At 42.6% G+C, this 23,413-nt stretch overlaps 1 protein-coding gene across 1 annotated transcript in view; it reads right to left on the reverse strand.

Annotated features, from left to right (window-relative positions):
* HADHA (hydroxyacyl-CoA dehydrogenase trifunctional multienzyme complex subunit alpha) overlaps nt 1–23,413 on the reverse strand; it is a 54,535-nt gene that overhangs the window by 1,771 nt on the left and 29,351 nt on the right. Inside the window, exons 10-17 of the mRNA XM_082671716.1 lie at nt 23,145–23,201; nt 21,364–21,473; nt 17,404–17,538; nt 15,160–15,331; nt 11,857–11,943; nt 2,071–2,211; nt 1,588–1,656; nt 606–801 (exon numbers count right to left, since the gene is read on the reverse strand). Coding sequence (XP_082527842.1) covers nt 606–801; nt 1,588–1,656; nt 2,071–2,211; nt 11,857–11,943; nt 15,160–15,331; nt 17,404–17,538; nt 21,364–21,473; nt 23,145–23,201 — 967 coding nt within the window. The remainder of the gene's footprint in view (nt 1–605; nt 802–1,587; nt 1,657–2,070; nt 2,212–11,856; nt 11,944–15,159; nt 15,332–17,403; nt 17,539–21,363; nt 21,474–23,144; nt 23,202–23,413) is intronic.

Raw genomic sequence — 23,413 nt, forward strand, 5'->3', positions numbered from 1 at the left:
TATAAAGCTCTAGCCTCTTTTCCGTATTCCTGAATTTGTAGATCTAGCCTACTCTAGAAATTGGTGTTTGTCAGAAGAGTTGACAGGGAAGGAAAAAAGAGCTTGTGTGTCCTGGAGCTTGGAAATCTGTGTATCTGGGTAGGAAAGGCCAGGTGGGTGAGTTTTAATGTCCAGGTATGCAACACCAGGTCCTAGGATGCCCGCGTCCTAGTGTTGATTTTGTTGCTACTTTGCCGAGAGAGAAAGCCACCTCTCTGGTGGGCCTCAATTGCATCCTCTACTTAGAGGTTTACTTCCTCCACAAAGGTGGTCAGACAACATGGAAAGCCTGGACACAACGCTCCTGCAGTATCACGGGTGTAGTAGAGGCCTTGGGCACGATGAAATGCCTGTCAATTTTGCATAGCTTGGGCAACGGCAGAGCCTCAGGAGTCCAGAGTTCTGCCTTTTGTCCATAATCTACAGGCCCAGCCTAAAAAGAGGTGGCCATGAGAAATCATTTTTAAATTCCCTATGACAGTGGGCTCTATGTTTAGAAAACACACTCTTCCACGTGGGCCTTCTGTCACGAATGATGCTAGTTACGTTTCTTTGCGGCTACTCACCCAGGAAGCCCTTGGATATCATCTGCTTCAGCACTTCTAGGCTTCCACCTGCAAACCGCTCCCCAAACACTTTGCCTAGATTTTCTGCTACGTGTTTTGCTACATCCACGCCAACTTCATCCACCAGTGTAGCAGCGCCCACAGGAAAGCCAAAGCTTGTGGTCAGGGAATCCAGCTTCTTAGGGCCAACTCCTTCCTGGATTGGAAGTAAAGCCGCACCTCAGGGAGGGCCGTCCCAGATTCCCCTAAGGGCTCCTTGTGCTGCCCTCACAAACGGCCTTGGGCAGCACCCACTTCTCTTCTGGGTGCCGCCTCGCCAGGCCCAGGAATGGGACTGTTTCACTCAGGGAAGCACAAAGAGGCTTGGGAGCCACAAGGGGAAAGTCCGAGCCTTTCCTGACCTACAGAATTTTAAGGAAGTCTAGAGATGAACAAATTATTCATTTCCTTCTTGTTCGCAATTCTGGATCTCATGAATAACGAGATTCCACGCCAGACAGGGCTAAGTTTCCCGATGCTGAGAGAAGAGACATTACCGAGGAGCAGTACTGTAGAGTCCTGTGATGCCCAGGTGTGATAAGACCCCAGGGAGGAGTGGCCACGCGCTTCCCACCAGTGACCAACCTGTACGGCCACTGGAGGGGTCTGCGTGCAGCAGAAACGGGTGTAGCACCAATCCGACCAAATGGGCCCTGTTCTGGATGGGGACGCAGAAACCGCGCACAGAGCATGTCGGAGGCCTTTGGCTTATTGGAGCAGGGAGGACGCTAAGGGAGCAGAGGTAAAATTCTGCCCATTTTAGTGCAGTGTTAGCCCATGACTTCCCAGCCCTGTGTGGAAAGAGAGGGCACCAAAGGGCCTTGGAGAAGAGATAGGAGTCAGTGTGTTAGAAGGAAGCCTGCTCCTCACCTTAACATTACCAGTTTGGAAAACTAGTTGAAAGAGTGGAAGATGCCTCAAACATTCTGAGATTGATACCAACCTGGAGAATTCTGATGACTTCAGACATCATGGGTGCGAGGCACCTGGTGGTATAGAAGCCAGGTCCGTCCTGCCAAGGGAGAGAATATGAGCTCATGGGCCCCTCAGTTGTGGCCACTTCCCAGGTCTGAAAGCGGTCTCTCTCCCCCAGAAGCCACTTCAAAACTCAAGGTGATTTATAATCTCCATCAGAATCCTTAATATTAAACTGCAGGGGAAGCCACAGCCAGGGGCAGCCTGGCTTGAATCCACGAGCACAGCAGACAGCCTCACAGTCATCTGAAAGGTCTGGAATGGCTGGGAGAACCCGCCATGTCCCAGCCCCTAACTCAGCGGTCCACCACTGTCCATACTGTAGACCACCAAGGGGAAATCATATCAAAAGCTGGTATATTTAAACTCAAGAGTTACAAGCAAACCTGGAAATATAAGGAGTCTTCATGGAACTTTTCTGAATCTGCTGCTCTGACACACAGCTCCTTACCTTAACCACAATGATGACCTTGCCCTGTTTGAGACCAACTTCTACAGCAGAAGCAGTTGTGTCCTTAGAAGTTTTCTGAGTTGTGATAATCTCCAGTAGCTGCATCTTGTCCACAGGAGAGAAGTAGTGCATGCCAATCACCTGGGAGGGGCCAAACACCGACAGATGGAAGAACTCTGAGAGGGGAAACTAACAGCATTCTTTTTTTTGCTAGGAAAGCACTGCAGAGAAAGGCGGTTGTAATACAGGAATACTGCTTGGTACCGTCAAGTGGTTTGGTGCCATGGTTCTTTGATTAAAAGTCCAGTATGTTCAGGGGAGAGCTAACTGGAATGCTCTTCCATCTGCTTCTAGGGCTTTTCACTAAGGGCAATGGATCCTACCAACAGTTAATGCCAAAATCGCAGCTAAAGGCCAAATTAGATTTACTGGGGAAGAATGAACGAGGGTTCCATTTATATTAATGATGCTGATGGTTTGGGTGAGAGGGCCCATTTTTCATGGGGTGTGGGGGAGACAGGCGGAAGAATTACTTACTATGCTGGACTGTCAGATACATTCGGATTTTACGTCGATGCATCTCACCACCAGGATACTGTCAGCCCTTCGTATCCACAGATTTCGCATACACAGGTTCAACCAACCGCAGATCCAACTGGTTGAATCAGATTCAACTGGTCTGACTCCTTGGATCTGAAACCTGAGGATACAGAGGGCTGCCCGTGTTCACTGTGCTACATACACTATTTTCTATAAGGGACTTGAGCTTCTGTGGATTTTGGTATCTCCTGGTGGTCCTGGAACTAATCCCCCACAGATACCCAGGGATGACCTTACTGGGTTTAAATAACATTTCTCAACACTCAAATTCCCTCAAGGCTCATTAAACCGATGACTCTCAAAGTCAAGTACCCGGACCAGCCGCACTAGCATCACCTGGGAATGTCAGAACTGCAAATTCTCAGGGCCTCCCCAGGCCTTCTGAATGAGGAACTCCGGGGGCAGGGCCCAGATCTGGGTTTAAGAAGCCCTCCAGGTGATTCTGATACATGCTCAAGTTTGAGAACAGCCTCATTAAGCTAACGATTAGATAGTCTTCACAACTGAACTGTGAAAGAAGTCTATCCATTAATTTATAGTTTTGCCTCCACTCCCCACTTTAGCTATAAGGTATTAACTACTATCTGCCACTGACCGACTGCTTACTGTCCACAACTCATTAACACATTTATCATTTATCCTTTCCATTTAATCCACTACAACTCGGTGAACTAGTCAGTCTAATTACCTAGATGAGGAAGAAAGACATCAGGAGGTTAAAATTAGTAGCTCAGGGTCAGTCAGTAAATGGCAGAGTGGGATGCCATCAAGGTCGGCCTGTCTCCACAGCCTGCCCACTTCCCGTTGTGTAACACACAGGTCACTTGCATGTTACATCAACTTATCAATCCAAAAGTTGCTTCTAACCTCTAAATTATCCTTCTACTTCTGTCTAAAATACTTAAAAAGACAGGACCTGATTCAGACTGTACTCCTCAGCAAAAGGAATTAGCCTTTACCATGTATAATTTATATACAATAAAATGCACAGATCTTGATTACATATTCTTTGTAATAATCATTAGTGGGACTTCTGGGAAGATGGCGGAAGAGTAAGACGCGGAGATCACCTTCCTCCCCACAGATACACCAGAAATACATCTACACGTGGAACAACTCCTACAGAACACCTACTGAACGCTGGCAGAAGACCTCAGACCTCCCAAAAGGCAAGAAACCCCCCACGTACCTGGGTAGGGCAAAAGAAAAAAATAAACAGAGACAAAAGGATAGGGATGGGTCCTGCACCAGCGGGAGGGAGCTGTGAAGGAGGAAAAGTGTCCACACACCAGAAAGCCCCTTCGCGGGCGGAGACTGCGGGTGGCGGAGCAGGGGAGCTTCGGAGCCGCGGAGGAGAGCACAGCAACAGGGGTGCGGAGGGCAAAGCGAAGAGATTCCAGCACAGAGGATCAGGGCCGACCGCCACTCACCAGCCGAGAGGCTTGTCTTTTCACCCGCCGGGGCGGGCGGGGCTGGGAGCTGAGGCTCGGGCTTCGGTCGGAGCGCCGGGAGAGGACTGGGGTTGGCGGCGTGAACACAGCCTGCTGGGCGTTAGTGCACCGCGGCTAGCCGGGAGGGAATCCGGGGAAAAGTCTGGACCTCCCGAAGAGGCAAGAGACTTTTTCTTCCCTCTTTATTTCCTGGTGCGCGAGGAGAGGGGATTAAGAGTGCTGCTTAAAGGAGCTCCAGAGACGGGCGCGAGCCGCGGCTAAAAGCGCGGACCCCAGAGACAGACATGAGACGCTAAGGCCGCTGCTGCCGCCACCAAGAAGCCTGTGTGCGAACACAGGTCACTATCCACACCCCCCTTCCGGGGAGCCTGTGCAGCCCGCCACTGCCAGGGTCCCGGGATCCAGGGACAACTCCCCCGGGAGAACGCACGGCGCGCCTCAGGCTGGCGCAATGTCACTCTGGCCTCTGCCGCCGCAGGCTCGCCCTGCACTCCGTGACCCTCCCTACCCCCCGGCCTGAGTGAGCCAAAGCCTCCGAATCAGCGGCTCCCTTAACCCCGTCCTGTCTGAGCAAAGAACAGACGCCCTCTGGCGACCTACACGCACAGGCGGGGCCAAATCCAAAGCTGAGCCCCTGGGAGCTGTGAGAACAAAGAAGAGAAACGGAAATCTCTCCCAGCGCCTGAGAAGCAGCGGATTAAAGCTCCACAATCAACTTGATGTACCCTGCATCTGTGGAATACATGAATAGACAACGAATCATCCCAAATTAAGGAGCCGTGTGGATGAAAGGCTCTTGGTGCTGCAGCCAGGAGTTAGTGCTGTGCCTCTGAGGTGGGAGAGCCAACTTCAGGACACTGGTCCACAAGACGCCTCCCAGCTGCACATAATAGCAAACAGCAAAAATCTCCCAGAGATTTCCATCTCAACACCAGCACCCAGCTTCACTCAACGACCAGCAAGCTACAGTGCTGGACATCCTATGCCAAACAACTAGCAAGACTGGAACACAACCCCACCCATTAGCAGAGAGGCTGCCCAAAATCATAATAAGTCCACAGACACCCCAAAACACACCACCAGACGTGGACCTGCCCACCAGAAAGACAAGATCCAGTCTCATCCACCAGAACACAGGCACTAGTACCCTCCACCAGGAAGCCTACACAACCCACTGAACCAACCTTAGCCACTGGGGACAGACACTAAAAACAACAGGAACTACGAACCTTCAGCCTGCAAAAAGGAGACCCCAAACACAGTAAGATAAGCAAAATGAAAAGACAGAAAAACACACAGCAGATGAAGGAGCAAGATAAAAACCCACCAGACCTAACAAATGAAGAGGAAATAGGCAGTCTACCTGAAAAAGAATTCAGAATAATGATAGTAAAGATGATCCAAAATCTTGGAAATTGAATAGACAAAATGCAAGAAACACTTAACAAGGACCTAGAAGAACTAAAGATGAAACAAACAATGATGAACAACACAATAAATGAAATGAAAAATACTCTAGATGGGATCAATAGCAGAATAACTGAGGCAGAAGAACGGATAAGTGACCTGGAAGATAAAATAGTGGAAATAACTAATGCAGAGCAGAATAAAGAAAAAAGAGTGAAAAGAACTGAGGACAGTCTCAGAGACCTCTGAGACAACATTAAAGGCACCAACATTCGAATTATAGGGGTTCCAGAAGAAGAAGAGAAAAAGAAAGGGACTGAGAAAATATTTGAAGAGATTATAGTTGAAAACTTCCCTAATACGGGAAAGGAAATAGTTAATCAAGTCCAGGAAGCACAGAGAGTCCCATACAGGATAAATACAAGGAGAAATACTCCAAGACACATATTAATCAAACTGTCAAAAATTAAATACAAAGAAAGTATATTAAAAGCAGCAAGGGAAAAACAACAAATAACACACAAGGGAATCCCCATAAGGTTAACAGCTGATCTTTCAGCAGAAACTGCAAGCCAGAAGGGAGTGGCAGGACATATTGAAAGTGATGAAGGAGAAAAACCTGCAACCAAGATTACTCTACCCAGCAAGGATCTCATTCAGATTTGATGGAGAAATTAAAACCTTTACAGACAAGCAAAAGCTGAGAGAGTTCAGCACCACCAAACCAGCTCTACAACAACTGCTAAAGGAACTTCTCTAAGCAAGAAACACAAGAGAAGGAAAAGACCTACAATAACGAACCCAAAACAATTAAGAAAATGGGAATGGGAACATACATATCGATAATTACCTTAAATGTAAATGGACTAAATGCTCCCACCAAAAGACACAGATTGGCTGAATGGATACAAAAACAAGATGCATATATTTGCTGTCTACAAGAGACCCAATTCAGACCTAGAGACACATACAGACTGAAAGTAAGGGGATGGAAAAAGGTATTTCATGCAAATGGAAACCAAAAGAAAGCTGGAGTAGCAATTCTCGTATCAGACAAAATAGACTTTAAAATAAAGACTATTAGAAGAGACAAAGAAGGACACTACATAATGATCAAGGGATTGATCCAAGAAGAAGATATAACAATTGTAAATGTTTATGCACCCAACATAGGAGCACCTCAATACATAAGGCAAATACTAACAGCCATAAAAGGGGAAATCGAAAGTAACACATTCATAGTAGGGGACTTTAACACCCCACTTTCACCAGTGGACTGATCATCCAAAATGAAAATAAATAAGGAAACACAAGCTTTAAATGATACATTAAACAAGATGGACTTAATTGATATTTATAGGACATTCCATCCAAAAACAACAGAATACACATTTTTCTCAAGTGCTCATGGAACATTCTCCAGGATAGATCATATCTTGGGTCACAAATCAAGCCTTGGTAAATTTAAGAAAATTGAAATTGTATCAAGTATCTTTTCCGACCACAACGCCATGAGACTAGATATCAATTACAGGAAAAGATCTGTAAAAAATACAAACACATGGAGGCTAAACAATACACTACTTAATAATGAAGTGATCACTGAAGAAATCAAAGAGGAAATCAAAAAATACCTAGAAACAAATGACAATGGAGACACGATGACTCAAAATCTATGGGATGCAGCAAAAGCAGTTCTAAGAGGGAAGTTTATAGCAATACAATCCTACCTTAAGAAACAGGAAACATCTCAAATAAACAACCTAACCTTGCACCTAAAGCAATTAGAGAAAGAAGAACAAAAAAACCCCAAAGTTAGCAGAAGGAAAGAAATCATAAAAATCAGATCAGAAATAAATGAAAAAGAAATGAAGGAAACGACAGCAAAGATCAATAAAACTAAAAGCTGGTTCTTTGAAAGGATAAACAAAATTGATAAACCATTAGCCAGACTCATGAAGAAAAAAGGGAGAAGACTCAAATCAATAGAATTAGAAATGAAAAAGGAGAAGTAACAACTGACACTGCAGAAATACAAAAGATCATGAGAGATTACTACAAGCAACTCTATGCCAATAAAATGGACAACCTGGAAGAAATGGACAAATTCTTAGAAATGCACAACCTGCCAAGACTGAATCAGGAAGAAATAGAAAATATGAACAGACCAATCACAAGCACTGAAATTGAAACTGTGATTAAAAATCTTCCAACAAGCAAAAGCCCAGGACCAGATGGCTTCACAGGCGAATTCTATCAAACATTTAGAGAAGAGTTCTCACCTATCCTTCTCAAACTCTTCCAAAATATAGCAGAGGGAGGAACACTCCCCAACTCATTCTACGAGGCCACCATCACCCTGATACCAAAACCAGACAAGGATGTCACAAAGAAAGAAAACTACAGGCCAATATCACTGATAAACATAGATGCAAAAATCCTCAACAAAATACTAGCAAACAGAATCCAACAGCACATTAAACGGATCATACACCATGATCAAGTAGGTTTTATTCCAGGAATGCAAGGATTCTTCAATATACGCAAATCAATCAACGTGATACACCATATTAACAAATTGAAGGAGAAAAACCATATGATCATCTCAATAGATGCAGAGAAAGCTTTTGACAAAATTCAACACCAATTTATGATAAAAACCCTGCAGAAAGCAGGCATAGAGGGAACTTTCCTCAACATAATAAAGGCCATATATGACAAACCCACAGCCAACATCGTCCTCAATGGTGAAAAACTGAAAGCATTTCCACTAAGATCAGGAACAAGACAAGGTTGCCCACTCTCACCACTCTTATTCAACATAGATTTGGAAGTTTTAGCCACAGCAATCAGAGAAGAAAAGGAAATAAAAGGAATCCAAATCGGAAAAGGAGAAGTAAAGCTGTCACTATTTGCAGATGACATGATACTACACATAGAGAATCCTAAAGATGCTACCATAAAACTACTAGAGCTAATCAATGAATATGGTAAAGTAGCAGGATACAAAATTAATGCACAGAAATCTCTGGCATTCCTATATACTAATGATGAAAAATCTGAAAGTGAAATCAAGAAAACACTCCCATTTACCATTGCAACAAAAAGAATAAAATATCTAGGAATAAACCTACCTAAGGAGACAAAAGACCTGTATGCAGAAAATAAGTCATTGATGAAAGAAATTAAAGATGATACAAATAGATGAAGAGATATACCATGTTCTTGGATTGGGAGAATCAACATTGTGAAAATGACTCTACTACCCAAAGCAATCTACAGATTCAATGCAATCCCTATCAAACTACCACTGGCATTTTTCACAGAACTAGAACAAAAAATTTCACAATTTGTATGGAAACACAAAAGACCCCAAATAGCCAAAGCAGTCTTGAGAACGAAAAACGGAGCTGGAGGAATCAGGCTTCCTGACTTCAGACTATACTACAAAGCTACAGTAATCAAGACAGTATGGTACTGGCACAAAAATAGAAATATAGATCAATGGAACAGGATAGAAAGCCCAGAGATAAACCCACGCACATATGGTCACCTTATCTTTGATAAAGGAGGCAGGAATGTACAGTGGAGAAAGGACAGCCTCTTCAATAAGTGGTGCTGGGAAAACTGGACAGGTAAATGTAAAAGTATGAGATTAGATCACTCCCTAACACCATACACAAAAATAAGCTCAAAATGGATTAAAGACCTAAATGTAAGGCCAGAAACTATCAAACTCTTAGAGGAAAACATAGGCAGGACACTCTATGACATAAATCATAGCAAGGTCCTTTTTGACCCACCTCCTAGAGAAATGGAAATAAAAACAAAAATAAACAAATGGGACCTAATGAAACTTAAAAGCTTTTGCACAGCAAAGGAAACCATAAACAAGACCAAAAGACAACCCTCAGAATGGGAGAAAATATTTGCAAATGAAGCAACTGACAAAGGATTAATCTCCAAAATTTATAAGCAGCTCATGCAGCTTAATAACAAAAAAACAAACAACCCAATCCAAAAATGGGCAGAAGACCTAAATAGACATTTCTCCAAAGAACATATACAGACTGCCAACAAACACATGAAAGAATGCTCAACACCACTAATCATTAGAGAAATGCAAATCAAAACTACAATGAGATATCATCTCACACCAGTCAGAATGGCCATCATCAAAAAATTCAGAAACAATAAATGCTGGAGAGGGTGTGGAGAAAAGGGAACCCTCTTACACTGTTGGTGGGAATGTAAATTGATACAGCCACTGTGGAGAACAGTATGGAGGTTCCTTAAAAAACTACAAATAGAACTACCATATGACCCAGCAATCCCACTACTGGGCATATACCCTGAGAAAACCATAATTCAAAAAGAGTCATGTACCAAAATGTTCACTGCAGCTCTATTTACAATAGCCCAGAGATGGAAACAACCTAAGTGTCCATCATCGGATGAATGGATAAAGAAGATGTGGCACATATATACAATGGAATATTACTCAGCCATAAAAAGAAACGAAATTGAGCTATTTGTAATGAGGTGGATAGACCTAGAGTCTGTCATACAGAGTGAAGGAAGTCAGAAAGAGAGAGACAAATACCGTATGGTAACACATATATATGGAATTTAAGGAAAAAAAATGTCATGAAAAACCTAGGGGTGAAACAGGAATAAAGACACAGACTTACCAGAGAATGGACTTGAGGATATGGGGAGGGGGAAGGGTAAACTGTGACAAAGCGAGAGAGAGGCATGGACATATATACACTACCAAACGTAAGGTAGATAGCTAGTGGGAAGCAGCTGCATAGCACAGGGAGATCAGCTCGGTGCTTTGTGACCGCCTGGAGGGGTGCGATAGGGAGGGTGGCAGGGAGGGAGACGCAAGCGGGAAGAGATATGGGAACATATGTATATATATAACTGATTCATTTTGTTGTGAAGTTGAAACTAACATACCATTGTAAAGCAATTATACTCCAATAAAGATGTTAAAATGAAAAAATAAAAAAAAGTGAAAAAAAATGCACAGATCTTAAAGTGTTCAGTTTGATGAGTTCTAACAACTGTGTATCTACCCACGTAATCACTACCCCAAGCAAAACCTATTGACATCGTTCAAAGAAGCTGTGCCAAAAGGTGGCCGGCTGTGTCCTGGACTGCTGGGACTTTCTCAGTTGTAGCACTGGAGGGCCTGTGTCCTGGGCAAACCGAGGTGGGTCGCCCTACTTGTGCCCCTGTGGCCTTCCTCTTACATGAATGACCTAGGCAAGCAGGTGCTAAAAGCTACTCAAGATCCCTGGGGGCGAGGACTGCTAAGTGTGAAGCTTGTTCTGCTCCACGGCGAGAAGGAGAGGTTAGCATCAAAGGCACAGCAACAGGGGCTCCTCTGCTGCCCTCCAGTGCTGAGGAGCTTCTGTGAGTGACTACGACGTGGCCAGACTGTCTATCTGCCATTACTCCATGTCTGTGTCTTCCCTCAGCTGCCACTTCTCCCCACGACCTCCTCCTGCCATCACTGAACCTGCCTCTATCAGGCCCACACCACTTCTAATCTGCTGCGTGCTAGGGAACAAGATGACCTTGAGTTAGCAAGCTATTAGAATGGGAATAAAAAGACTTTCGTGTTTTTAGTACATGGACTTTGTATTAACAGTTTCAGCTGTTTAAAGGCCTTTTATATTTCCTGCCTACTTTTGGCTGGTTCTGCTTCGCTGAGGCTAACCAGTATCCTCCAGAGAGGCGAACTGTTTTATTTCTCCTTGAATGATTTCACTTGATTTCCCTGGTAGAGAGCAGAAGCCCAAAGACAGATTTCTAGGCATCATTCCAGATACTCACTCTAAGTGCTTCTACATCCACCCCTCTCATGTCCTGGGCAGAAGCTCTAAGCAAACCAGGCTGGACACATCCCACCACAGCCCCTGACCTTCCATTTCTGGATCTGGAGTTGGAACCAAACCCATCCCCGCCAGTACCAGAGTCTGCTCTGTAGCTCAAGTGTTATTTTGGAACATCTCTTCTTACTTTAGGGTCTATCTTTCAATACCCAAATGTAATAAACGTAGGTTTTATAGTCTGAACCTGAATAATAATACCCATTAGGGATGCAAATCACCTATAAAGGTATATTCTAGTTGTAGTTCACTTGTTCCTGCATCTCACACTGGTCATGGTACTAGCTTTTCTGTGCCCAGTTTCTGGGACTACATCCTCACCCTCATCCACTTCATAAGCCATACCAGTCCCTTCTCATATTCTAAGCCTTCAGCAATGAGCCTGAAGCAGTAAAACATTTCAGGGTTTTCCTCTGTTCAGAATTTACCTTCTCAGGTCTTTTACTGACAGCAGCAATTTCGTTGATTGGGAGAGCAGATGTGTTGCTGGCAAAGACACAGTGATCTGGAATCACCTGCAGGAGAAAAGCATTTAAGAATGTGTCATGTAGGCCTGGGAGATGACTGGAGTCCAAAGCAAAGCCAATGAGTGACACTTGGGCCCCGCCCACCCTTCACCTTTGAGAGAACCAACCATAATGTGCATGCCTATTTCATGTTACACATGTGTTACTAAGAAATGGTACAGCACTATAATTATATCTACAGTGCATGAATACAACTATTAGCTTTATCAACCTGCAGAATAGTGTCTAACGGAGATTTTCTCAGCATTCTGCCCACAATCTCAGCTTATTCATATTTTTATTCAGATACTTGGATGAGAAACATAGAAGGCACATCTGTCAAATGTGTGCAAATCTGGGCAGGCAGAATCCTAACATCAGAGTTGAGAATCAAGATTCAAGATACATTCAACACGCTGAAGAACTGAGTGCAAAATAAGATCAATTATAATGAGGATGAAGGTAAAGTACTGCATTAAGATTTTATGAAAGAGAAGAAAGAGAAAAAAATAACTGAGTAGGCACCTAATGGGCAAGACCTGGGCTTGGCAGTAAACTTGTGTTAAAGAGCCCATGATTTTATTTAATCAAAAGTATAGGGGCTTCCTTGGTGGCACAGTGGTTGAGAGTCCACATGCCGATGCAGGGGACGTGGGTTCGTGCCCCGGTCCGGGAAGATCCCACATGCCGCAGAGCGGCTGGGTCCGTGAGCCATGGCCGCTGAGCCTGCGCGTCCGGAGCCTGTGCTCCACAACGGGAGAGGCCGCAGTAGTGAGAGGCCCGTGTACCGCAACAACAACAACAACAAAAGTATAATGTGGGTCAAAAGTAGAGCCCGATGATCAGAAAGCTAACATAGTCTCAAGTTGCATTATTAATGGTATGGTGTCTAATGGTGGTGGTAAAATTCTCTATGAAGAGCAAACCAATGTCTCCAAAGATGGCTGGTAACAATCTTTCCCCTCTTGTACATGTGTGTCTCTCCTCCCATCCAGGGGCACAGTCTCTTTCCCCTCCTCTTAAATCTGGGCTGGCCTATGACTTGCTTTTACCAATGGAAAGTAGCAGAAGTGACTTTGCCAGTTCCAGGACTTGCCTTATTAAGTCCACTGACTTCTGCCTTGCTCTCTTAGAAGCCAGCAGCCATGCTGCAGAGAAGCTCTGGCTCGACCACTAAGCGAGGACAGGCCACAGGGAGAGGGAGGCGCCCCAACCAAGCTTTCAGCTGAATGCAGTCCCACGAGTGACCCCACTGGGAAGCCACGTGGAATTAAGGGCCAGCCGCCTCTCAGAGCCCTGCCCTAACTGCAGAACTGTGAAAAGGTCATTGTTTTTGTGGTGGTTTGTCACACGCCAAGAGAACACTGAGACATGGTGAAGACAGTAAAGGAGACAAGCAAGACAGTGAGGGTCTGGAGACAAGAATTATGAAGATATCAAAGGAGTGAGTTTCTTTAGTTCTGTGGAGAGGAAGAGAAATTTTAAATCCCTGAGGAATACCACATGTAGGTTCAGCTTTACCATCTTCCTGTAAAGAAAGGAGAGGCCAGGTAAGAGGATGGACTTGGTGGCTTCCTAAAGATCTTTCACTTGAAATTCTTTGATTTTCCAAATACAGATCTGTTCTGGACCTTGCTCTTTTCCACCCTTTCTGAAAAACTTCTTTGAGTATCTCCTACCTTAGATGATTTCACTAGCTTCTCTAAAAAGGTAAAGGCCTGTGACATGTTACATAAACAACTACAACATACGTAACACTTTGGATTTTACCTTTAGCAATAATCTTCTTATTCTTTTCTTACTATCTGCTAAAAATTCATGATTCCCCGAATATCCTCCCTTTCCCGCAGTCCATGGACTTCACAGACATATAAAACCCCTTTTCTTTTCTTTCTTTCTTTCCCTTCTCTTCTCCCTTAACCTTTATGTTTCAATGGGAACTACTGTATCGATTTGTTCATAGTCTGCACTTCTCTTGATCTGATCCCTCTTCTTTCTCTTTCTTTTCCTTGACCACTGGCTTCCCAACTGCTAAAACTAACAAACTTTTCTGCACTCAGATACTCCCAAATCCTGATTTTCCAAAAGCAAATACCATCACCCAGTCAGGTGGCAAATGCTCTTTTAGTGGTAAACGGCTCCGTCTGTTTTTGCCACCCCTCAGTCTACCTTCCATTGGCCCAGCAGGGCCCCCAAAGCCCCGGGAACGTTGTGTCCATTTCTCTGCTGCAGTGCCACCTTGCACAGAGAGAACACACACCTACCCAGCTCTTCTGAATTCACTCCCTCAGCTGAACCTACATTACACTCTGCTTAAAGAAAAGATTTTGGAATGTGTGTTTCACAAGTGGAATCCATCCCAAACTGAGCTGCTTGTCTTTAGTTTCTAAACCCTCCTTAGGTTCATTCTTTAGTAGAGCAGAGATTGTCCTCCCATGGAAGGGAGTCTTAGGAGTATAGCCCACTACTCAAGATACCCCAGAATGCTGCAAAGTCAGTGCCATTTTATTTACACCATTTACTAACCTACACTCTGTTTATTTAACTGTACCCGGTTCTACCTCCTGCCTGGATTACTGCCATCTCTTCTTTCCTTCTTTCCTCTTTCTTCATACCACCCAGTTCAAGTACTTGTTTTGTTCATATCATCCCATATCAAGAGTTGACTACACACAGCCTTTGGGCTCAAGACCAGAGTAGCATTTCCACAAAATGAGCATCTGAATCCTGCCTGGAGAAACTGTTTCTCCCTATTTCCTCTGCTGCCTAGACCTGAATTAGTTTAGTTATAGCTTGCAGCCAACCAATGATGTCAAGACGTCTGGCTACAGTCCATGAGGTTATTTGTACGTTTGGGTGACTGAACTCCCATATAAGGCTAATGAACCCTGTGCTTAAGTTAATAAGCTACTTGTTTGTCTTTTCTTAGGACTTTGATTTGCCCTTTTTACAGTGTGCATGGGTTCACATAAAAACTTACATTTGGGGGACACAGTTTTGAGGGGCGCAAGCCTGTTGTGTCCCCTTTTGCCTGGCAAAGCAATAAAGCTGTTCTTTTCTACTTCACACCTCCAACAAACAAACAAACATACAAAACCCCTTACATCTGGGAATGAATGGCCCTATAAAAAGAACCACAAGTTTCCTATAGTTCCTTTAAAAAACCCTGTCTCTGTGTTCTCCACTCACAACACTAGGATTCAGTACAGCAGGCCCCTTACTTACAGCTTCTACTTCCTTGAGCACTTTGTGCTTAAGACTGAGGTCCTCAAAAACAGCTTCAATCACCATGTCAGCCTTTTCAAAACCCTGGTAATCGAGCTGCCCAGTCAAGTTGCTGAAAAAGGCGTCCCTTTCAAACGATGTTAGTGCTTTCTTCTTCACTTTATCATTCAGTCTAGGAAAAAAACACATTCCTAGTCAGAGGAGGAGAACAGGAAACTAACATTTATTGAGTGTCCATGGGCCAGATAGTGTGCTGTGTGTTTTTCACCAACTCAGTGAGGTAGCTCCCATTCTGAGGGAGCTGAGCTGCTCAAGGAGACTCAGAGGGACTTGTGGTCCAAGAGCGAGTTAAGGGAGGGTCCTAGGGTTCAAACAGGTTGACCCCCACATCCATATTCTTTCTACTAAAAGATGCCCCTACATGCCCAACCTGCATAAACGGTATCACTAATAAAACAGTTAAATTTGCCAAGAGGAGTAAACGTGAACACTATAATGGCAAACAAGAGAGCAGCTCTAGTAATTCTCTACCTACGATAGGGGAAACAGCCAACACGGGCCCTAGACCATGAGTTTATACTTGCTTACATATCATTTTGTTATTCTGTAATTGTGATCTACCGGAGGACAGAGACCAAGCATTATGTCGTATATTCTTAATCCATTTCCTGGTCAGTACCTAGTAGCACATCATATTGATTACATAAAATATTAACTCAAGGTTTCTTCTTCCCCACAGGGAGCTAAAAAGGATTCCTGCTACTCAGACACTTAACTGATTGTTTTTTATTGCCAGGGAAAATAGGCTCTCTTAGGTTTTAATCTGACCGCACTTTGAGAATAAATGACCTAGAGTTTTCCTCTGAAAGAAGAATGAAGCTACACCCCATTCACTAGTTTCCTTAACCAAAAGAAAAATTAAAGCCACAAGGTAAGTTCAAAGAAGTAGTCAGTTTAAGTCTCAAAAGTATGGATTCAAATATCCTGGTTTCTAACAACCGTGTCAGCAGTCAGCAAGCAAGATTCTTGTGAGAGTTCAAAACATTATTAGTTGCTCTAATTCTAATGCCTAATGAAACTATTCCCGACAGGACAAGAAATATGTATGTCCCAAGTCAGCAGTACAGTGAGGTGCACTCACCAGAGCCCGATGTTTCTAATGCAAAAAGGGAAAGCCGGGACAGCTGGATCCAAAAGAGATCGAGGGGGAAAAGCGATTTTAGAGCAATTTCTCATTTTGGTGACTGTATGAAACTCCGGGAACACTCGCGTGCTGGCCTCAGGGCAATGGTGTTATCGAGCGCGTGCCATTTTGGGGGGTCAGAATCTTTTACTACAATGCCTTGCTATCTTACATTAAGATAGTTGCTATCTGCCAACATGATTAAACCTGCCAGGTCCTGCACAGTATTATGGTAGCAATATATGAGCAGAAAAGGGGTAAAAACACACTTAAGCTACATAATCCACGTAAGAAACAAAAAAACTAACTCAACTAAAAGTCACATGCAAGACCATCAAAGTTCAGCCAGCCTTAGACAGTCTATTACATTGGAGCAGAGAAATGAGCTGAAACAAATTCCCAGTTTGGCCAAGTGGCTGCTCCATTTTTCCCCTCTGCACAACAGGCCGTATGTGTGTTGGGTGGGGGAGAGGAGGGAGGGACGGGCAGGAGGGAGAATAATAGTCCCCGTTTATTAATTCAGAAGTAAGATGGAGACACAGTCCATAAGATCCAGATATTGTGGAGCCAAATCAGTTAACTGCTTCTCTACGGTAACGCCAGTCAAGAAATATGAGGTTCATGAGTTCTGATCCCAGCCCTACCTTCAAGATGCAGTTACACGTTTCCTCATCCTTATCTCAGTTCTCTCTATAGACACAGTCATGCTGTTTCAATGTTCTATAACAATACAGCAATTAAAATTCACAAACATGAGACTTTCTAGTCTGATACCAAAGTATAAACCATATGGCATTTAAAAACGTCTAATAGATAAGGTTTTCTCTTTTGCACTCAGACTCCAATGATGTTAATGATTTATAATAACATTGTCTGCAACAACAGCAAAAAAAAAAAAAAGAAAAAAAAGTGAAAGAAGGAATTAGCATGTCTAAAAAGCAAAGGAAATGAGACTTAACAATGGAGTATCCAATACAGATCATGTTCAGCAGAAAGGAAACGGTGACGGCAAAAGCCAAAACACACGCTACTCTCCCAGCAAAGGCAGAGAGCAGGCTTACCCTCTGAACACTTGCTGCTGTCCTCGCCCCAGCGCGGCTAGCGTAGCATCCTTCAGTATAGTCTGTAGGCCCTTATCCACGGAGACCTGGGCAATGCCGGCCCCCATTAGCCCTGCGCCAAGAATGGCGAGCTGCCTGAAAGGAAAGGATGAAATGACTTTTGGTATAAATCTTAATTAATTCAGTAAAAGTGGGAGATTGCCCAGGTCATCTTCCAATAAACCAACTAAAGCAGGGACAACAATAAGGTATTTAAAATAATTTTTACCTACAAAAAGATATCTTTCATAAATGACTGATTTTCAAAGTTAAATGCAAAAATCCATTAGGTCTAAAAGAATTGGTCTACCAAAGAGACAGAATTATACTGATCTTCAATCATACCTGAGATCACTGAAAACAAAACAACATGGATTACGCTTAAATTAACGAGTATTTTTCTTCAAACAAAAGCTAACTTGCAGTGATAGGCCTAAAGACTAATCTCTCTTTTACCAACCACTTACTTGCTAGTGATTTTGCCATTTTCCAGTCATCTTTCATTTCTCTTGAAATGTGTGCCTTTCTCACCCCTTACCTGGATTGGTTCAAAAGCCTCTTGGATGGTTTCTTTGCTTCCAGACCTTACCCCTCCCTCAAACACCTCCATACACGCACATTACTGCCTTTTCCACCCCTGAATTCCCTTGAACTTATCAGGACCATTTGGTTTACCCCACAGTATTTTGGAACAGCTTCATGTACATCATTTTTGTCTCATCAACTAAACTCTAAGCTTTTTGAGGGATAGAGATCATGTCTGATGACTCTTTTTAGTTTTCCATAGTTTTGGAACAATATGCCATTTTCCCATAAGTAACTAAAAAAAATTTTCAGAACAACTTCCTTCATAAAAGAAGCCCAAGTTTACAACACCATAGACCTAAATTAGAGTTGTTTCATTCAAAACAATTCTGATTATAATGTTCAAAAATCATATTCAAGACCTGAAAAGGCACCCTAACTTCAACTCCTGGGAGTATCTTTCAAATGCAGCTTTGTGATAATATACATTTTTATATGGTGAGTGTTAAGTAACTGGAGAACATGAGAAAATAGGGTAGAAAAACATAAAGAATAGGAGCTGAAAAAATTATTCATGTATTTGCTGCACCAAAATTAAAAATTTGCTTGACAAATGACAACAGGCATAGCAGACAAAGGATTACTACTGGGGAAATATAAAGAACACAAATATCAATTAAAAAAGACAACCCAATAAAATGGGCAGGGGTTTATATAAAGCAATTCATAGAAAATGAAAACAAATTGCCAATAAAATGCCCAATTTCCCTAATAATCTGGGAAATGCAAATTTAAAAAAATGTATTCTCTCCCCATCAGATTGGCAAAAATTTTAAAAGTAACAGTGAGGGTATAAAAAATTTTGTTCTTTCATGCATGGTTGATAGAAGTATATACTTTGCCCTATATAGGAGGTCAAATGTATTAAAACCAAAAATTGCATCTTCTACGACCCAGTAATTCTACTATCTGCTCTAGAGAAATGCACTTATGCACAAGATGATATGCTGTGATGAACAGTCATACAATGTTTACAATAATGAAAAATTGGAAGTCATCAATCTTTCAGTAGAAAAAGAAAAGGAACAAGTTAACTGGTATGTACCCACATACACAGTCTCCAAGTCGTACCACTGACTAAAAAGGATTATTATAGGATTCATACTGAAGGATTCCTTTTATATTAAAACATTCAAACCATAAACACAAAACATTCATCTAGTATTCAAACTTCCTTATAATAGTTTAAAAAAGGAGATTAAGAATGCATTCTTTGCATAAAAAATTAATTTATAAAAAGAGAAAATACATAAGGAATTCAAATTATTATCCGAGGCAAGGGAGAAGAGGCCTAGAGAGACAGAAGTAGAACTATTACTGACAACTGGGAAAGCAGGAAGGGGGATGCCCTTTCTTCAATGATTTTTATTAAATTTTCAGTTCAACCTATTCTGCCTTGCATACCTTATAATTTATTCTTCATTTCTAAGATGATGTTACCTTTTTTCAATTCATTTCCCAAGTTAGGTCAACTCTTACATCATCCTGTTTTTCTGCCCATTTAATTCTGAGTTTTTGAACTTCTGATTCAAAGTGATTCTTTTCTTATCTGTAAATATTTATTTAAGGATATATAATTCAAGTTTGGAAGCATTCTGCTATAGTTTTGCATTGTGGTTGTTTTGGGGGGAGAATTTTTGTAAGCTTAAGTATTTTGATTCTCATTTTCTTATTTCTTCTTACATGAGTTTCACATGCATGCTGCCTGTCTTTTCTGTGTACTGGTACACAATAACAGCTTCTCCAGGTGGTATTATATGCTATCTGCATATAACAGTAAGAGTTACATGCAGACCAGAGTAGGAGTCAGGAGTGGCTAATCAGCTTAAGAGTAAACATTTTATAATTTAATATTTTTTAAATTAATTAATTAATTTATGGCTGCGTTGGGTCTTCGTTGCTGCACGCGGGCTTTCTCTAGTTGCAGCGAGCAGGGGCTACTCTTCATCGTGGTGCACAGGCTTCTCATTGCAGTGACTTCTTTTGTTGCGGAGGACGGGCTTTAGGCATGCGGGCTTCAGTAGTTGTGGCTCGTGGGCTCGGTAGTTGTGGCTCACAGGCTCTAGAGTGCAGGCTCAGTAGTTGGGGCGCAGGGGCTTAGTTGCTCCGCGGCATGTGGGATCTTCCCGGACCAGGGCTTGAACCCGTGTAACCGCTGGCAGGCAGACTCTCAACCACTGTGCCACCAGGGAAGTCCAATTTAAAATTTAAGAGTAATTTTTGTAGTATGTATGAAGAGATTCAGATTTAAGTGGCCACATCATCATTCCACTGCAGCGTGGAAGTAATTCATCTCACCCACTGAATGCAAGATACTGTCAACATTAGGTGGTACACAGACAACCGGACTGATACCGATCACCACGTGTGCTGGAGAAGCAGTTACAGTTGTATTTCATATTCTAATTTGGAAATCAGCCCTCTTGGCAAGAATCTTGTCTTCTCACCTGGGCTTCTTCTTAAATTCCTCTTCTGCTTTGGATTGCAATCTCATTAAATGTGAGCGGCTGGAGAAAGTAGTAACATTAGCTGCTTTCACAAATCCCTCTCTGTAATTCAGGTAGACAGTGTTCCTCAACCTCAGCACTGCTGACATTTTGGACTGGATACTTCTTTGTTGTGGGGCTGTCCTGTGCACTGTAGGATGTTTAGCAGCATTCTGGGCCTCTGGCCACCAGATGCCAGTACCATCCCTCCCTCCCCAGCTGTGACAACCAAAAATATTTCCAGAGATTGGCAAGTGTCCCCTGGTGGCAACGTTGCCCAGGTTAAGAACCACTGAGCAAGGGGGTGAGTTTAGGGGCATTACTAAACTTAAGATGCTGAAGAGCTATTTAGGCAGCATAACACTGAAAGGCTCGCTGAAGAGAATAGATATGAAACAGGTAAGTAGGCTCTCAAACGCTTAGGCTGTAAGCTAAACGAAGGACAAGGCTTTAACGACTAGAATGAGGCTTTACTTTTTTTAATGAGGGAGAAGTGTGAGTTCCCAGAGAGGGTATCTCAAGTCACAGAGAGAGACAAGGTCATTAAACAGCACATAGTGTGTGTATTGGTTTAGGAAGGGGAAACCTAAACCATATTTCTAGGGGACATCAATACTGAGACAAAAATGCCTCTACAGGAGACATTAGAGAGGTCAGGAGAAAACTCAGCACAGGCAGAACTCTGAAAGCCAAAAAATCCTTCGTAGGAATAGGGATCTAAAGTGCTCAGGACAGAAGAGGTTTAGGGCAAGACTGAAGGCATAAATCTAGCTCTATGGATCTTCAGAGACATCGACAAGCGTAGCATGTGCTGAAATCCACAGGGGCTTCCTACGTAGAGCTGACTTACTTAACCTCCTTCTGCGGAGCTCCAAATTTATTCTTCTTGCATAGGGTCTGACCACGGTAAAGTCCCATCAAGGCTTTTGATTCTTTGGTCATTGCAAGCTCTCCAAATTTCTGGAAAAAGGGAAGAAGAAAAGGTAGAACTTCTCAGTCTTGTAGACGTGGATTCTTTGGGGTCAGTTTCTCTGCAGAGCAGAGGTAACACATGCAAAGCCTCAGGTCCTGAGCTGCTGAAGTTGGTCTCCTGCTGAGCATCTTTCTTTAACTCTCCTCATCTGTTCCACTTCCAACTACTGCTTTGAAAGGTTCTGGATATAACTGAGCTCTCAGATTCTCTACACCAGAGGCTGTGGTAACTTTTTTCATGGAATTAGAGTGTCGGAGCCAAAATGGACCAATCATCTCAACCACCTCTCTCATTTTAAAGACTGGGAAGAGGAGGCTCAGAACTTGACCTCGCTCAAAGCCACACTGCCTCAAAGGGGCAGAAACAGAACTTGAACCCAGGCAGTATGACTCCCAACTCCAGTTCTCCTTCCAGGGTAGCAGGCTGCCCCATGTGATATCTGCCACTTTAAAAGGACCTTAACAGTTACAGAGAACAAGTCTCAACTTAGTGGGAAAGAGCATGAGATTTAGAGTCTGTATTTGAAAGAACTGAGTTTAAAGACTGGCCCTGCCATTTCCCAGTTGTGAAGCTTTCTTCATCCTTAAAATGGGAAAAACAATACCTATTTTACAGTATTGTTGTGGGAAGTAAATGAAAACACTAGTAAAATGACTGGGCCTCAATGTTAGCTATTACCATCATCAATATTACTAGAATTTACTGGTACGATTACATGGTTGCAAACAGCACTTAAAAGAAGGAATCCCTCTAATAATGTTGCCTTCATGTCTGAAGAGAACATGAAACAATGTTCTACTAATCTTGGCAAAGTAGGTTCTATTCAATAAACCAGTGATTTTCAAACCACGGGTAGAAATCTATCAGTGGTCTTGAATTTAGCAGGTTGTGATAAGTAGAATAAATAGAAAATACTGAGTACAGTGTACAGGCTAATTATTTTGGGAAATATGCTTCAATCTTTCTGTACATATGTATATGTGTACCTCATGATAATGTAAAAGAATTAATCAGAGTGCACTGCAGTAAGCAACCCAGTATAAGAAATGTTTTCTCTGGAACTTGTCCTGAGCTCTTCAGATATCTTTTATTCTATTACTGAAGAGCAATAATCCTTCAATGATTGCTTAAAACTTCAAAACAACCCAAACAACTAAAATCTACAATACCACCAACTCATTAGGAAGTGGAAGGGGTGAGGTTGGTTCGTGTGTTGCTCTGTTTTCTTGTCTTAGTGGGTGCAAAACATTTCCCTTCATTTCCTAATTCACCAAAGGAAGGCTGGGCTTCACAGGTTTATCTCCAGGCTCTAACAAGAACCATATTTTTGTATCAATGTACTCACTTTATCACAACAAAACCAGCCCAACTACAGAACAAAAAGTCCAAATGATTCCTTTTGAAAGGATTCTAACTCTGCCCCTGCTTTTCCTAGTTACACCCTCCTTATTGAGAGCAAGTTCAAATATCTGGGGACTACTATGGTTTTCTTAGCACCTACTTGCTCACTGAGATTAATCGTAAGAAATGACAACCACTGGAGGAAAACATTTTTTTACTAGGCTTTGAATACTTTACCTTTTTTCAGTTTTACACAGCATTGTGGATCTCGTTTTTTCTGTCTCTAATAATAAAACACTGAAAGGAAATAATTTTACCTGAGATTCAGAGAGATAGCCAGCATCACTCCCTTGCTCAATCCCAGTCTTCACTACCTAAAAAACAGATAAAGTACTTGTTGGAATCGATTGGCAAGATACACAGTAATGCTGAAAAAAGTGGCTAATGTTGTTAGTCTTCAAAGAGTAAGTCAAAAGTCTAGACTGGAGTGAGAAAGAGAAGAGGACGGAGTGCCTTATTGCTTAAGACTGACTTAATTCTCCATCTCTGAGGCTACTGCTCAACCTAGTATACAATGGAAGGAAAT

The sequence above is a fragment of the Grampus griseus genome, assembly GCF_964374135.1.
Source record: "Grampus griseus genome assembly, chromosome: 15".
NCBI lineage: Eukaryota > Metazoa > Chordata > Mammalia > Artiodactyla > Delphinidae > Grampus > Grampus griseus.